The following is a 14,986-nucleotide window of genomic DNA, read 5'->3' on the forward strand; positions in this document are numbered from 1 at the left end:
ACAGTGTGCAATCTGATATAGGCTCTACATATACATTCATAATAAATATATTTTCACATTCGTCATGTTGTAAAGAAGAATTAGAACCAATGGGAGGAACCATGAGAAAGAAGGAACACAAAAAAAAAGAAATCAAATAGTCTGCTTCAATCTGCATTCAGACTCCATAGTTCTTTTTCTGGATGTGGATAACATTTTCCATCATGAGTCTTTTAGAGTTGTCTGAGAAGAGGTAAGTGTGTTAAAATTAGTCATCGCACAAAGTTGCTGTTACTGTGTACAGTGTTCTCCTGGTTCTGCTCACTTCACTCAGCATCAGTTCATGTAAGTTTTCCCAGGTTTTTCTGAAATCTACCTACTCATCATTTCTTATGGATGAATAGCATTCCATTACATTCATATACCACAACTTGTTCAGTCATTCCCCAGTTGATGGGCATCCTCTCAATTTCCAATTCTTGGACACCACAAAAAGAGCTACTATAAATATTTTTGTATACGTGGGTCCTTTTCCCATTTTATGGTTTCTTTGGGATACAGACCTAGAAGTGATATTCTCATAGATTTCTTGATTATTAAGTATTGGTGAACTTCAATGTTTTGTTGGAATGGATTTATAGGAAATAGTACACCTGCCTCCCATTCAGGCAGCCCTCTTAGCAGGGAGTATCATGACTTCTTAGATTTTCCCTAACCATATCTTTAATAATTCATTCTAGAATTCACCAGAAATCAAAGTTAAGGAATATACAAATTAATCTAGTTCTTCCATGACAACCCACAACCACCACCACAAATTCTAAAGATAGGTAATTAAGCCTTATCCTGATGCCATGGATAATCCCATCCCAAAGGTAGACTATATTAGAAATTGATTAATAAGGCTTGGTTTAGTTACAGTTTTATTAATGAATGGATTAGATTAGACCTAGAGGGTTTATTAGAGTACCAAACATAGCTAAATTGCCAATTTTAAAAAATGCTTTAAAATCCCTCACTTGATTGTACTATTCTTACAAATTAGCATTCTATAACCTTCTTGGCAAAACTCCTTGAAAAATCTATATACACTAGATGCCTCTACTTCCTCTCTTCTCATTCTTCTAAACACTCTGCTATCTGGCATTTGAACTTACCATTCAACTGAAACTGCCCTTTCCAAAGTTATCAATGATCATATTTTTAAATCCATTGTCCTTTTTTCAGTCTTCATTCTTTTTAACTTCATCTTTTTCTCGTAGATACTCTTTATTCTCTAGATTATTTTGACTCAGCTCTCTCCTGGTCTGACCACTCTTTCTCCAGACTTTATTTCTCAGTCTATTTCAAACCATCTGACTATGGGTATTTTCCCCCTCACTCCTCCCCCAGAATATTTAGTAGGCTTTCTTCTTTTTTTCCCTCCTTGTTGTCTCTCTTGGTGATTTAATCAGCTTTCCTAGGTTAAATTATTATCTCTATGCAGATGATTCTTGGATCTGCCCCTACTCACTCTTCTGACCAATGCATTACTTTGCCTTTTGGACTTCTTAAACTGGATGTCTCAGAATCATCTTAAATCAATATGTCCAAAGTAGAACTCATTATTTTTTCCCCCAAACTCTCTGCTCTTCTAAATTTCAACTTTCCTGTTATTGTTGAGGATACTGCCATTCTCTCATTTACCCACACTCACAACCTTAGTGTGATTTTTGATTTCTTACTGTCACTCACCCTACATACCCAATCTGTTGCCAAATCTTGTTACCTTTATGAAATTTTTTAGATACACCCCCTTTTCTCCACATACCTACCACCCTAGTTTATGCCCTTATCAATTCTTGCCTGGACTGTTGCAATAGCATTTTTTTAGAAATTTATTATTTATTTTTCACATTCATTTTTCAAAAATTTTGAGTTCTGAATTATCTCCCTCTCTCCAGCCCCTCCCCCACTAATTGAGATGGCTAGCAATGTGATATAAATTATACATGTGAAATCATGCAAAACATATTTCCATATTAGCCATTTTGAAAAAAAAAAACAAGAAAAATAAAGTGAAAAAATTATACTCTAATCTGCACTCAAAGTTCATCAATTCTCTCCTCAGAGGTGGATAGCATTTTTCGTCATGAGTCATTCAGAATTGTCTTGGATCATTTTATTGATCAAAGTTGCTAAGTCACAGTTTCACAGTTCATTGCTGCAATATCGCTGTTACTGTGTACAATGTTCTTCTGGTTCTGCTCACTTTACTTTGCATCAATTTATATAAATCTCCCCAGGTTTTTCTGAAACTATCCTGCTCATCATTTTGTATATCCCATCACAATTATATACCACAATTTGTTTAGCCATTCTCCAATTGATGTATATTCCCTAAATTTCAAGTTCTTTGCCACCACAAAAAGAGCTGCTATGAATGTTTTTGTACAACTAGGTCCTTTTTCTTTTTCTTTGATCTCTTTGGAATACAGACCTAGTATCCTGACTCAGTTTTATAGCCCTTTGGGCATAGATCTAAACTGTTCTCCAGAATGCTTATATCAGTTCACAACTCACTAAGAGGGCCTTAGTATCACTCTATGAGCCAGCTGCTTTTGCCTACTCAGTCCTCAGTCATGCTCACACAATAAACTCCATGTCTTAGTGTGCTTTCAGTGACTGTCCCCCGTGCTTATATTGCTCTATTTCTCCTCAACTTCTCCTCTTAGTTTCCAGCAAATGCTTGGTAAATGCTTTTAGATTGATTGAAAATTTTAAAAAACTATCATTTTACAAATGAAAATAGTCCTATGGACATAAGACTAGAATGCCAAGAACTAAGTATGGGTGCCAATATTTATTGCCTATATAACTTCACCCTGATATTCTTTAATTCTAATCATAAATATATTTTATAGCATCTTCCATCCAATATTTAAGCTACATGTAAATAAAAAAGAGTAATTAGTAATGCTATAGGGTTATAAGACAGTTGAGATCAACCATCCATACTAAGTGATCTTTGACTAACCAAATTATAATTATAACAGGAAGGAGATAATATAAGCCAACAGTTCTCAAATTTTTGGCCTCAAAGAATGTAAGGACTCCTTTACACTCTTAAAAATTAATAAGAACCTAAATAACTCTTTCTTATGAAGGTCATTGTATTGACATTTATCATTTAGATATTTAAAAGATCTTAGCATTATTTTGATTTTTTGGCGCACACCTGGAAAACTGATAAAGTAAGCCACTAACTGGGAAGGATTTAAACTTGAATTAGATCAGTACCTTCTGATTTATTGTTAAAACATATGTGTTTTTAATTGTCATTAAAATTATTTAATTTGCTAAGAAACAACTCATATGTAAAGGCTCTGTGATGCATTAAAGTAAGTTTAAATTTTCACAAGCATCTTGATCATTTCTCATCAAATAACTCCTTTAATATTTGAATTTTAATGACTCATTCAGCCACTAAAAATATCTCTCTAAAATCACTTTTAAAGTTCCTCTTAACTAAAAGGAGATAAAAGACTATCTGAATTTATAGGGCATAATGGCAAGACCCAGATTCCTTCCATGTAAAACCCTTACATTTCTACATAATTTTGATTTTTTTATTGATTAAAAATAAAAAATATATAAACAATTGTAAATCATGTCACTGACCTTCAGCTGAAATTTGTTACGTACCCTCATTATGATCTTATTAGAGACTCATGTATTATTTTGGATTCAATAGTATATTCGACCCAGATCTCAAAGGTAGCCAGGAGATGTAGTGGGATGGGTAGACCCTGTGGAGTCCAAGGACCTGGGGGCAGATCCCAGCCCCCTGCCAGAATTTGGGACAGATCCTTTCCCCTCTCTGAGCTTTGGCTTTCTCACCTATGAAATGAGCAAGTTGGACTGAATGACTGAACTTTATTGTCCCATCATACCACAACCAATGCATTTTAGCTTATAATTGTAAAGTAACTATTTTGTGGTGATAAAATGGATGTGAGACTCAGTGTGGATATGTTTTGCACATACACCTCCACTTAAATTTAGTAATAATTAGGTCCATCCAAAGCAGAATAATTTAACAAAGTAAATTTATAGAGGTTATCTCTTAACAAACTCATTTTCAGTTCCTAAAACAAAGCATTGTTCACTTTACAAAAACATTCTTAAATGTTGAGTTAGACTAGCACTTGCCAGTTTTTTAAAATTAAAATGAAATAATTATGCATATTAGTGTATAAAATACATCTGCATTGTTTTTATTCATTTATTGATCTATTTTAAATGTTCAGTTTTAAAATTTTGAAGTCCAGGTTCTCTCCTTCCTGCCAGCCCTTCCCCTACTCATTGAGAAGGCAAGCAATAAGATACCCATTATACATGTGAAGTCATGCAAAACATTTCTATACCAGCCACCTTGTAAAACATATAAATAAGCAAATAAATAGATGAAAGAAAGTATGCTTTAGTCCACACTCAGAATTCATCTCTCTCTGGAGATGGACAGCATTTTTCATCATGGGTTCTTTGAAATTGTCTTGGATCATTGAATTGATCAGAATAGGTAAGTCTTTCACAGCTGATCATTGTTACAATATTGCTGTTATGGTGTACAGTGTTCTTCCAGTTCCGTTCACTTCACTTGTCTGCATTTTTTTTAACAGGATAACCATGGGAATATTTACAAATTACAGATTCTATTTGAAGGACGACAGTTTACAGTACATGCAGAAGAAACTCCTAAGAGCTAATATTAAGAAAAACAATGGAAATATTTCCTCTGTACTAACTCGTAAGGTATTAATTAAGCTTTAGATAATCTTAAGATCTTTAAACCTTGAGAAGCCACCACAAGGAATTAAGAAATCATATCATTTGGTTAGGGAGATGAACTAAAAAATTCAATTCTATTCTGGAGAGGAAGAACACTAAGTTAGGGAATAAAGAAGAAAGCTGGAATAATCTAGGAAAAAAAGATATCTAGGGCCTCTAACACTTAATAAACATTTATTAAACACTTACTATGTGCCAGGCACTATGCTAAGCACTGGAAATACAAAACAGACAGATAATCCCTAGCCCCGCAGTGAGTTTTCAGTCTAACAACAAAGGATAGCACAAAAATGGGAACTAAATAGAGGAAGTGGGGATGAGGAAAGAGGTGAGATCAGGAGATCAGGAGTAGAGCCAAGTTAGAGCGTGGCTGGCCTAGGCACTTCCTCAGATGGAAGTTTTGGGTGAGAACTCATTAATCATATGAGGGAGCCATGAAAATAATAATTTGTACATATGGAGCTTTAAGGTTTGCAAAGCATTTTATATACATTACCTCATTAGGTCATTTGACCAGGACCTAGGCAAAAGCCATGGCAATAGGGGGTAGAAGAAAAAGTTTCATTTTGAATATATAGAAAACTGTAGCATGATTCATCAAGAGACTGAATATACAGAATAAGGGGCAAACATAAATTCTGGAGCTTCCTCTCTTGATTTATCAGGTAAACTTTGGTATTTCTCTGTAGTAAAGTCAGGAAAAGAAGGCTTTGGAGTCATCTTCACAATGTTCAATCAGAGCTCACAACAGATCATTCTGTTGAGATGTCTTGTGGGCCAAATGTCTTAGAGATTAACCTCCCCCAGAGCAAATGTTTTTGTTTCTTCAAAGATAACTCGCAGATTTTTAAATGCAGCCCTAATGTCTTTCCTGATGTCTAGTCCTACGTCACTAATTGTCTCGTGGATCTTTTCACCTAGATGCACCAAACTTATTGTGTCCAAGACACAACAATCTTTCCCTCTAACTCTTCTCTTCCTCCAAAATTCCCTATTTTTGTTGAGGGCACTAACATCTTTCTAGTCACCCAGGTTCAAAACCTCAAAGTTATCTTTGACTCTTCCTTTTACTATGATTTCCCATATTCAAATATTTGCCAAGTCTAACGTCCCTCATAAATGACTATTCAGTTGGGACTTTAATAGAAGTTCGACAGCCATTCTATGCAACTGGTGATAGTTATAGACTTTTTTAAAATGCATTTTTAAAGTCTCTACTAAGTGCCAGGCACTTAGGACTAAGGACTTAACAAATATGATCTTAACTGATATCAAATGAGACTTAAATATACTTTGTTTTACTTGTGTCTTTGGAAATAGACAAAACATGGGTAGCATATAGGGTGATTCAATTAAGTGAAATGTTCAATTCAACCTATTCAACATTGCCATTTGGAAAACTAAGAAATGAGGCAAGATGGTATAGAAAGTAAGTTTTTTTTTTAGATGTGGATTCAAGAAGCACTAGGTTCAAATCCACCTCTGATATTTATTACCTGTGTGACCTTGGGCATGGAAGTTGCTTAATACCTCTGAACCTTACTGAGTTTCTTATCTGTGATTTCTGTAGTATCTACCTTATCTGGCTCTTGTGAAATTTAAATGAGATTATGGATGTAAAATGCTTTGCAAACCTTAAAGTACTATATAAATGCCAGCTACTATTATTAGTGTTATTCTCTCTCTCTCTCCCTCCCTCCATCCCTCCCTCTCTCTCTCTTCCTCTTCCCCTTCCCCACCCCCCCACCTCTTTTTTAAAAGTAGTTCAGATGAAAACAGTCCTGGGACAAGTTACTATCCTGCTTTTATTCTTTTATAATCTATTGCAAAACAGACAAGATTACTACTTTTTGTAATTGAATGGAAAATTATAATTCAATAAAAGTGTTGAAATGTAAGCACCTCAAGAGCAGACAAGATTATGGGGATGATATCCTATTCCCATATGGTTGTGATTTTTTTCACATTAGGTCTTTATGTTTTGAAAGCATTTAATATAGCTTTAATTTTAAAAGTATTCGATATGAAAAGCAATGTTAATTTTCTAATCAGTGGAATGCTTTCTGGATGATTAACAGTTGGTCTGTGATCATTGTCCTGTTTCAGAAGCTTGTTTGCCAAATTCTCAAAGATATTTTGAGGTCTGTATTGTAATATTATGGATTTCTCATTTGTTGGGTTGTGAAGGATAATGAACTTCTGATGTATAATTCTAACCATCAGGTCATGTCTTACTAGGTATTTGGTAGTTGTAAAATTTTTTCAGCTTTCAGTGTTGTGTTTCATTATTTGTTTCTTTGCATAATCTTTATTGATCATTAAATATAAGTTCTTTAAAAGATAAACTTTATGTAATTTCTGTTGCCAAATTTTTTTTCTTGAGGGAAGGGCTATTCTTCTATATATTGAACACAGTAAAGAAGTATTAGCCAAAAAGAAATGTGACTATCCAGGTGCTTAAAGACCTGTAGTGATAAGGAAATAATAAGGAACTCACTATTTTCCAAGCCAGACAGTTCTACTTTTGGACAGCTCTAGTTAGGAGACTCTTCTTTATATTGAAATGAAATCGTCATCCTGTTCCCGTGTCATCTTTTATTATATATACAATTTGGTATATATAAATGAAATGTTAGTATATTAAATATATTAAACATTAATATAAATACCATAATATTTATACTTAATAATAATTATTCTCATCTTTTCCTCAAAAATCTTTCCCTCCTCCAAACTTCCCAGTTTTTGCTGTGGGTACAGCTATCAAAGGATAGTCTGAATGCGCTTATTCCTCATCTCTCCTTATTAGACTACCTAGCTTCCTTCAAGCTTCAGTTTGGGTTTCATCTCTTATGCAGAGCCTTTCTGGATCTCACTGTAGAGGTGATGAGGGCCTAAGCTAGAGTGGAGTCTTTGTGAATGAAGAGAAAAGAAGGGATGCAAGAGTTTGGGGAGGTGAAGTGTGAGGGGATAGAAACAGTCAAGAATTACTTCAAGGTTAGGAATCTTGAGAACAAGGAAGAACTTGTCATCTCAACAAAATTGAAGAATTTTGTAGGAGAATGAGGCTTGAGAGAAATATTTCATGTAACATTAAAATTTCTTTTTATAGATTAAGATGAATATTATTATAATCAGAAATGATATTATTACAGGGTGGCAAGTTTCAGTTCAACATAAGGAGAAACTACTTGGCAATCAGAGCTGTCCAAAAATGGAATTGGATGCCTCAAGAAATAGTTCCTCATTACCAGTGGTGTTTTAAGAGGATAACTACTCCCAGGCAGCTAGATGGTGTAGTAGATAAGAGTACTTGGACTAGGGTCAGGAAGATCTAAGTTCAAACGTGATCTCATTAACTAGCTGTGTGACCCTGGGCAAGTCAGTTAACTTCTGCTTGCCTCAGTTATTCATCTGTAAAATGAGGATAATAATAGCACCTACCTTCCAGGGTTGTTGTGAGATCAAAATACGAAAATTCCAAAACGTGTAGCATAATGCCTGGCACATAGAAAGGAAAGAACTACATAAATGTTATCTGTTATTATTACTACTACTACTACTATTACTCTGTGTCCTTTTCTGGCTAGCTTATTGTCCACATCATTCTCCCTAATTGTGGGGTGTCCCCCAAAGTTCTATTGTAGACCCTTTTTTCTCTCCATATACTCTCAGTAACCTCATCAGCTCCCACAGATTTAACTATAATCACCAGGCAAGTGACTCACAGGTCTGTATATCCAGTCCCACTACCTCCCCTAAGTTTCAGTCCCAAATTATAAATTGCTTAATTAGATATTTCACGTTGGATATTCTAGAGACATCTTCAACATGTCCAAAACTGAACTCACTTTATTTTCCCCAAATACTTCCCTCTTTCAAATTTTGCTGTTTTTGACAAAGGCAACACTATCCTCCCCATGGCCCAGGTCTGCTTATTCTCACCTCCTGGCTTTCCCACAATCTACTCAGCACATCTTGTCTGACCATAACATCTCTAGCATTAGACCCTTCTCTCAACTCAGAATTCACACCTTAGGTTAGTTGAAGCCCTCATCACCTCCTAACTGGTCTCCCCACTTGCCTCAAGTTTCTCCCCACTCCAACCTATCCTAACTCCTACTACCAATGTAATTTTACTTAGGTGAAAGTTTGACCGCACCATTCCTATTGTCTCTAGTATCCTCTGTTTAGCTTTCAAGCCTTTCACAAACTAGGCCTAACAACCTATCCACTTTTGTTGGCCATTACTTTCCTTTACTCTGTGATGTTACCAAACTGGCCTTTTCTCTTTTTCACACGCTTAACAGTCCATCTCTTGCCTCATTGCCTCTGTACTGGTTCCCTTTACTTCCCTACCCACAATGCACTCCCACTCACAATGCACTACCATCTTGCCTTCACCTCTGAGTTCCTTTCTTCCTTCAAAATGTAACTTAAACATCATCTTCTAAATGAAACCCTTCCTGATGCCCTATAATTGCTGGTGCCTTCCCTTCCAAACTACTTTGTATTTATTTATGTTTATTCTGTATATACTTATTTATGTATTTTTATCTTCCCCTTTACAATTAAGTGCCTTAAAACAGGGATCCTTCATCATTTATATTTTCCCCCATGCCCAGCATAGCACCTAGAATGTAGTAGGTGCTTAATAAATGTTCAAGTAGCTTCTTTACCTTTTGGATCAGATGACATCTAAAATTCTTTTTGACACTAAAGCCCTACAAAACATAATATTCTGATTTACCTACATCTGAGACAGAACTGTGAGCCCTTCCCTCACTACCACCCTACTCACCTACTTTCTAGAGCTAAGAAGTTAATTCATTTAGTCAGACTCAGTTTACCTTGTGAGCTGAGATTTCCAATAGTGGTGGAATCACTAAGTGTTATGATAGTATTTTTTTAGGCAACTTTTGTGTACCCTGAAATTATTTTATTTTCTGAGAGCTGCTTTTTGAATCTGAGAAATTGACTGCAAAGTAATTAAAGGGGGAAATTGTTAAAAAATACTGGTCAGGTTTTAGTGAATGCCTAATAAATTGTTTCTCCTCTACTTTTTTCCAGTGCACACATGTCATCTTAGATAATGATGCTATTCTCACCTCTGGTGAGCTGAGTACTATCCAGGAGTATCATATCTCCATTGCAAACATAGATTTTATATGGGACTGCTTCAAACAAGGAGAGCTCTTAAGTGTTGAGAATTACAAATGCAATGAATCATCAGGAATCACTCCACCACCTTTTGAAAAATCAAGCAGTTCCAGTAAGTGTTGTTATGAATATTCATTTTCATAGAAATCACTAAGTGTGTTTCAGGTGCTGCAGAGAAAATTTAGGTACATTTATGCCTAAATCCAGTGATAAGATACATTCTAATAGGCCTTCTAGCATGGGACCATGTGTCTTGATGCTCCAAATTTTATGGGCCCTTATTTATTTTTCTATAGATATCTTATCAAGCTACTTACAATTGAGTTATATTTAATAGAAAATACATATCTTCTATTCTAGGAGTGGACAAGGATGACTTACCTAGTACCACAGAGAAGAATGAAGAGATTGTGGAGCACAATAAGTAAACTCATTTCTTCTGTGTATACTCTTGTGTACTGAACCATACATTCATCCAGTAGTAGAATACTTGCACCCTTAGAGGCTATAACAGAGGTTTGGCACATGTCCAAGCTACCTAAAATGAAGGTCCAATCCAAATCTCAAGTCACCTCCTAGGTTGTTTCTAAGACACTGGCTTCTCAGGGCTTCCCTACTGGACCTGGAATCCAAGGTCCCCATGGCTTGACCTTCAGAGTTGAAGACTCCACTTCCTGTACTTAGAACTGAAAAGGACGAATAAAGCCAAAAGGGCTCTGCCTGTTGGGCCACAGGTTTTAAAGTGAGAGGAAGGTGTCCCTCAGATCTTTCTTTCCTCAGCTTGCTTCATGGTGACCCTGCTCTGAGTGAATGAATCCTTTACCCCTGGGCACCATTGAAAAGAGAGACTCTCAGTCAGGGAGTGTTAAAAGCAACCAGGTCTGGCTACCAGCCAATGCAAAGAGACTGCTCCCAAACGTGTGGTAGGCTGGTGCAGAATGTCCATGTGTGAGCCAGGTATCCTGTCTCACAGAAACAAATCCCTGGCATCTCCCAGGCAAGTGCCTCCTTTTTAGGTGGTTTGGGCCTGTGCCAAACCATGTTACCAGTTTTTTTTAAGAGATTTTGCTCTGCATACAAATGTTCATCTAGTCCTCTGTTTTAATTTAATGTGTTTTACTTGAAGCATTAAAGACTTATTTTATTTCCCAGTATTACATGAGGTAGGTAGAAAGAGTGCTAAAATCACCATTAATAGATCTGGATTCTGATCCTAGCTTTACCACTGTCTTTGCCACCACTGAATTACCTCAATCAAGGCATTTGTTTATTCTCTCTCTACATTAGATTCCACCGAAGTAAATACTGGCATCCTCCTGCCAAAGGATTTTGTGAGGATTAATGTGAAGTATGTTTGCTCAAAGTACACTTTAAATCTTTTGCATAAATTGTATATCAAAATTACTTATTTTAGCAGTAGTAGAAGGAGGAGGAAGAAGTGGAGTATAATGAAGTAATAGAGACAAGACCTGTGATTTGGGGACAGGAACTTCCCGGAGTGAGGAAGCTCCTTCTATGAAAGCAGGGCAGCCTCTTCTCTATAACTTAAAGTCTTAGAGTTGCCTAGACCAGTGAGAAGTTGGACAAGTGACTTGTCCAAGGTCACAAAACCAGTGGTGTCAAAGAGGGGATTTTATATAAGCCAGGTTTTCTCACTTAGAGGCCAGCTCTGTCCATTATGCCATGCTACCTCTCAGTATAAAGAAGAAAGGATAGAATCTGGAATAAGGGCTACAAACTAGACTTTGCCTCACTGAGACCAATTTCTCAGGCTCATTCTACAAATTCTTGTTCTACTTTACATTGTATGACATTTTATCATATAAACTTCTCTCAGGAAAAACTCATCTCTGCTTTTACTTCAGTCTAATACAGATATTCATGATGCTTCAGTATATATCAGGCAGGAATATGGATAATTAGGCAGTCTCAACCATTGTAATAATGCATAAATGTGCAATAAGCAGAATCATGATGTCACTTATAAAAGATGGGAGTTGGTGTGGATAACTTCTAAAGCTTCTTTCCACTTAAATGGGACATGGGTCAATGTATTTATAAACTAGTGAATCTACCAGAAAAGGACCCTAACATAAAATCTTTATGGCAATATAAAATTCTGCTAAAAAACACTTTAATGTTTAAGAAATCATTATTTAAATTTCAGATTTTGTGCGGAAGATGACAGTATCCCTCATGTTCCTCAAGATTTTGAAGTTGCAAAGTATAGCATCCTGGAAAAAGTAAGAATTTAATTACAGTATGTAAAATTAAAAGTTTTAAAATATTTTTTTAATAATTTTTCTTACTCATTTTGAAAGCTTCAGTATCCTTAGCTTAAAAGATAGACTACATAAAGCCATATTAAATTTTGGCTGCAGTTGGATTTAGAAAAACAGTTTTGTTTTTCAAAATCAGGATCCTCTGATGAAGACAGACATCAGAAAACTGCTTCAGAACCTCTTCATGGTTTTTTTTTTAAACTGGAATTGTGATTTCATCAATGTAGGGAGCTCCCAAGTAGGAGCTTCCACCATCCATGCCTGTTGGCACTTTCTCTGTAGCTCTAGTCTGGGAGAGTTGTCTAAGATACTGAAAGGTTCAATGACTTCCCCCAAGTAAAGTCAAAGAATAGGTGGGGCTGACTGCAGGCCAGCACCACCACTCACTCCTTGGAGCTGCTACATCTCCCCTCCTCTATTTCCTCTTATCTGCATCTGAAAACTATTTCCCAAGTTCCAGGAGTGCAAAATCCCTACATAGAAATCTACAGTGGAGCCAAACCCAGAATTCTGCATCAAATAACATTCTTTAAAAAACTGAGCCCCAAACACCTGTAAAAAATGACTGAACAAATTCTAGAGCAGCAGAACCCCCAAAATGACAGAGTGAAACAAATTTCCAGCCCAAGACAACCTGAAAGGTGGGCAGGAAAGGTCTGTTGCACCAGTCTGAGAGAAGAGTGCTGTCCAGCATGGGCTGCCCCAGCATAGACCAAGCCCTAGCAAAACTGGAGTAGGCCTCAGGGGACTGAATCACTGACAGCTGTGATGGTTTCCAGACTTATCAACCCACAAATGCCAAAGACAACTTAGAAGGTCAGTAGGAAAGGTTTGTCAGACCTGGGTGAGAAAGGAGCACAGTGCAGCCCCAGCCCCAGGGAATATACATATACATAGACAGAGGGCACAGGGTAAGTTGAATATGAAGGGATGATAGTTAAAGGGAGAGAGAGGAATGTACTGGGAGAAGGAGAAAGGGGAGGTAGAATGGGGTAAATTATCTCATAAAAAAGGCAAGAAAAAGCTTTTACAGTGGAGAGGAAGAGGAGGGAAGTGAGAAGGAATGAGTGAACCTTACTCTGATCAGAACTGACTCAAAGAGGGAATAACATACACATGCAATTGGGTATGGAAATCTATCTTACACTGCAGGAAAGTAGAGGGGAAGGGGATAAGAAGTGGGGGATGATAGAAGGGAGGGCAGATTGAAAGAGGGGGTAGTCAGAAGCAAACACTTGAGGAGGGACAGGGTCAAAGGAGAGAATAGAATAAATATGGGTCGAGATAGGATGAAGGAGAAATATAATTAGTCTTTTACAACATGACTACTATGGAAATGTTTTGCATGATTACACCTGTATAACCTATCTCAAATTGCCTGCCTTCTCAGTGAGGGTGGGTGAGGAGGGAGGAGGGGAGAGAATTTGGAACTCAGAGTTTTAAAAATCAATGTTAAAAATTGTTTTCACATGCAACTGGGAAATAAGATATGTAGGTAATGGGGTATAGAAACCTATCTTGCCCTATGGGAAAATAGAAAGGGAAGGAGATGAGAGAAGGGGGAAGTGATAGAAGGGAGGGAAAATTGGGGGAAGGGGTAATCAGAATGCATGCCATCTTGGAGTGGGGGAAAGGGAGAGATGAGAAGAAAATTTGGAACTCAAAATCTTGTGGAAGTGAATGTTGAAAACTAAAAAAAAATTAATTAAAAAATCCCCCCTCAATTAATAAAAATTTGGATGCTATTTTAAAAAATGAAAGTAAACCTCCTCTTTCATGTATATATGTGTGTGTGTGTATAATATATAATATATATATATATATACATACATAAGCATAAAAAGTGACATAATTTAGAATATCATACTGTGCCTTTTCCAGATTAAGTCAGAGGGAGAGAAAGAAGTTGTGGTGGTGGAACTGCAGTGCTTCCAGGAACATCCTGACTTTTCTTTCCTTATAGCTGCGAATTTCCTGCTGCCAGGAGGAGTTAAGGTATTTGTATTGCTTTGCATGTGCTCATCAGCTGTTAAGAGTTCAGTCAACAAAACACCCTGTCAGCTTCTTAGGACTTTACTGATTAGCAGTTTGATACAAAGGGATTGTATCACTAATAATATAATTATTATGAAATTCAAATGCTTTATTTCTATTAGAATTTACCATAAATTCAATAATTGTGCTGGAACTTCCTGTCTCTGTCTCTACTCATTTCATATACAGTAGTGCAGTCTTTGACAGCCCCTGAACAATTAGGAAAGATAGCACAAGGTTATCATCGATGATAACCACATCTCATTAGTACATGGGAGAATTGGGTCAAATGGACAGAGTAGAAAATTGCTTGGAGAAGACTGCAGTATCTTTAATATTCTAGATTATTTACAGGCATGTTTGTAATGGTTAGGGTTAGGGATGGGCCTGTGATTTCATCCATAGAGAGAACTCTCTCTGCCAGTGTAGGTCTGCACCTTCTCTGCAACTTTGAGTCTTAGAGAAATACCCAAAGCACCGAGAGGTTCCATGACTTTCCTGGGGTCACACAGCCAGCAGGTGTCAGAGGCAAGATTTGAACCTAGGTCTTCCAGAGGTCAGCTCTCTAACCACTATGTAATGTTGCCTATAATAACTGTCATAAAGTGGTTGCTCATTTTCATGCTACTTAGGGCCCTTCAAAAGTTTCATTCAGTTATGTGGTTGGAAAAATCTTATTATCCTGTCTCAATTCCACAGTC

At 36.6% G+C, this 14,986-nt stretch overlaps 1 protein-coding gene across 1 annotated transcript in view; it reads left to right on the top strand.

Annotated features, from left to right (window-relative positions):
- Positions 1 to 14,986, top strand: part of PARP4 (poly(ADP-ribose) polymerase family member 4) — a 117,476-nt gene that overhangs the window by 3,775 nt on the left and 98,715 nt on the right. The window contains 5 exon segments of the mRNA XM_036743997.1: positions 4,641 to 4,773; positions 9,880 to 10,081; positions 10,330 to 10,393; positions 12,137 to 12,212; positions 14,133 to 14,246. Of these exon segments, the coding sequence (XP_036599892.1) occupies positions 4,648 to 4,773; positions 9,880 to 10,081; positions 10,330 to 10,393; positions 12,137 to 12,212; positions 14,133 to 14,246 (582 nt within the window). The 5' untranslated portion in view covers positions 4,641 to 4,647.

This window comes from Trichosurus vulpecula, chromosome 2 (genome assembly GCF_011100635.1).
Source record: "Trichosurus vulpecula isolate mTriVul1 chromosome 2, mTriVul1.pri, whole genome shotgun sequence".
NCBI classification, from domain to species: domain Eukaryota; kingdom Metazoa; phylum Chordata; class Mammalia; order Diprotodontia; family Phalangeridae; genus Trichosurus; species Trichosurus vulpecula.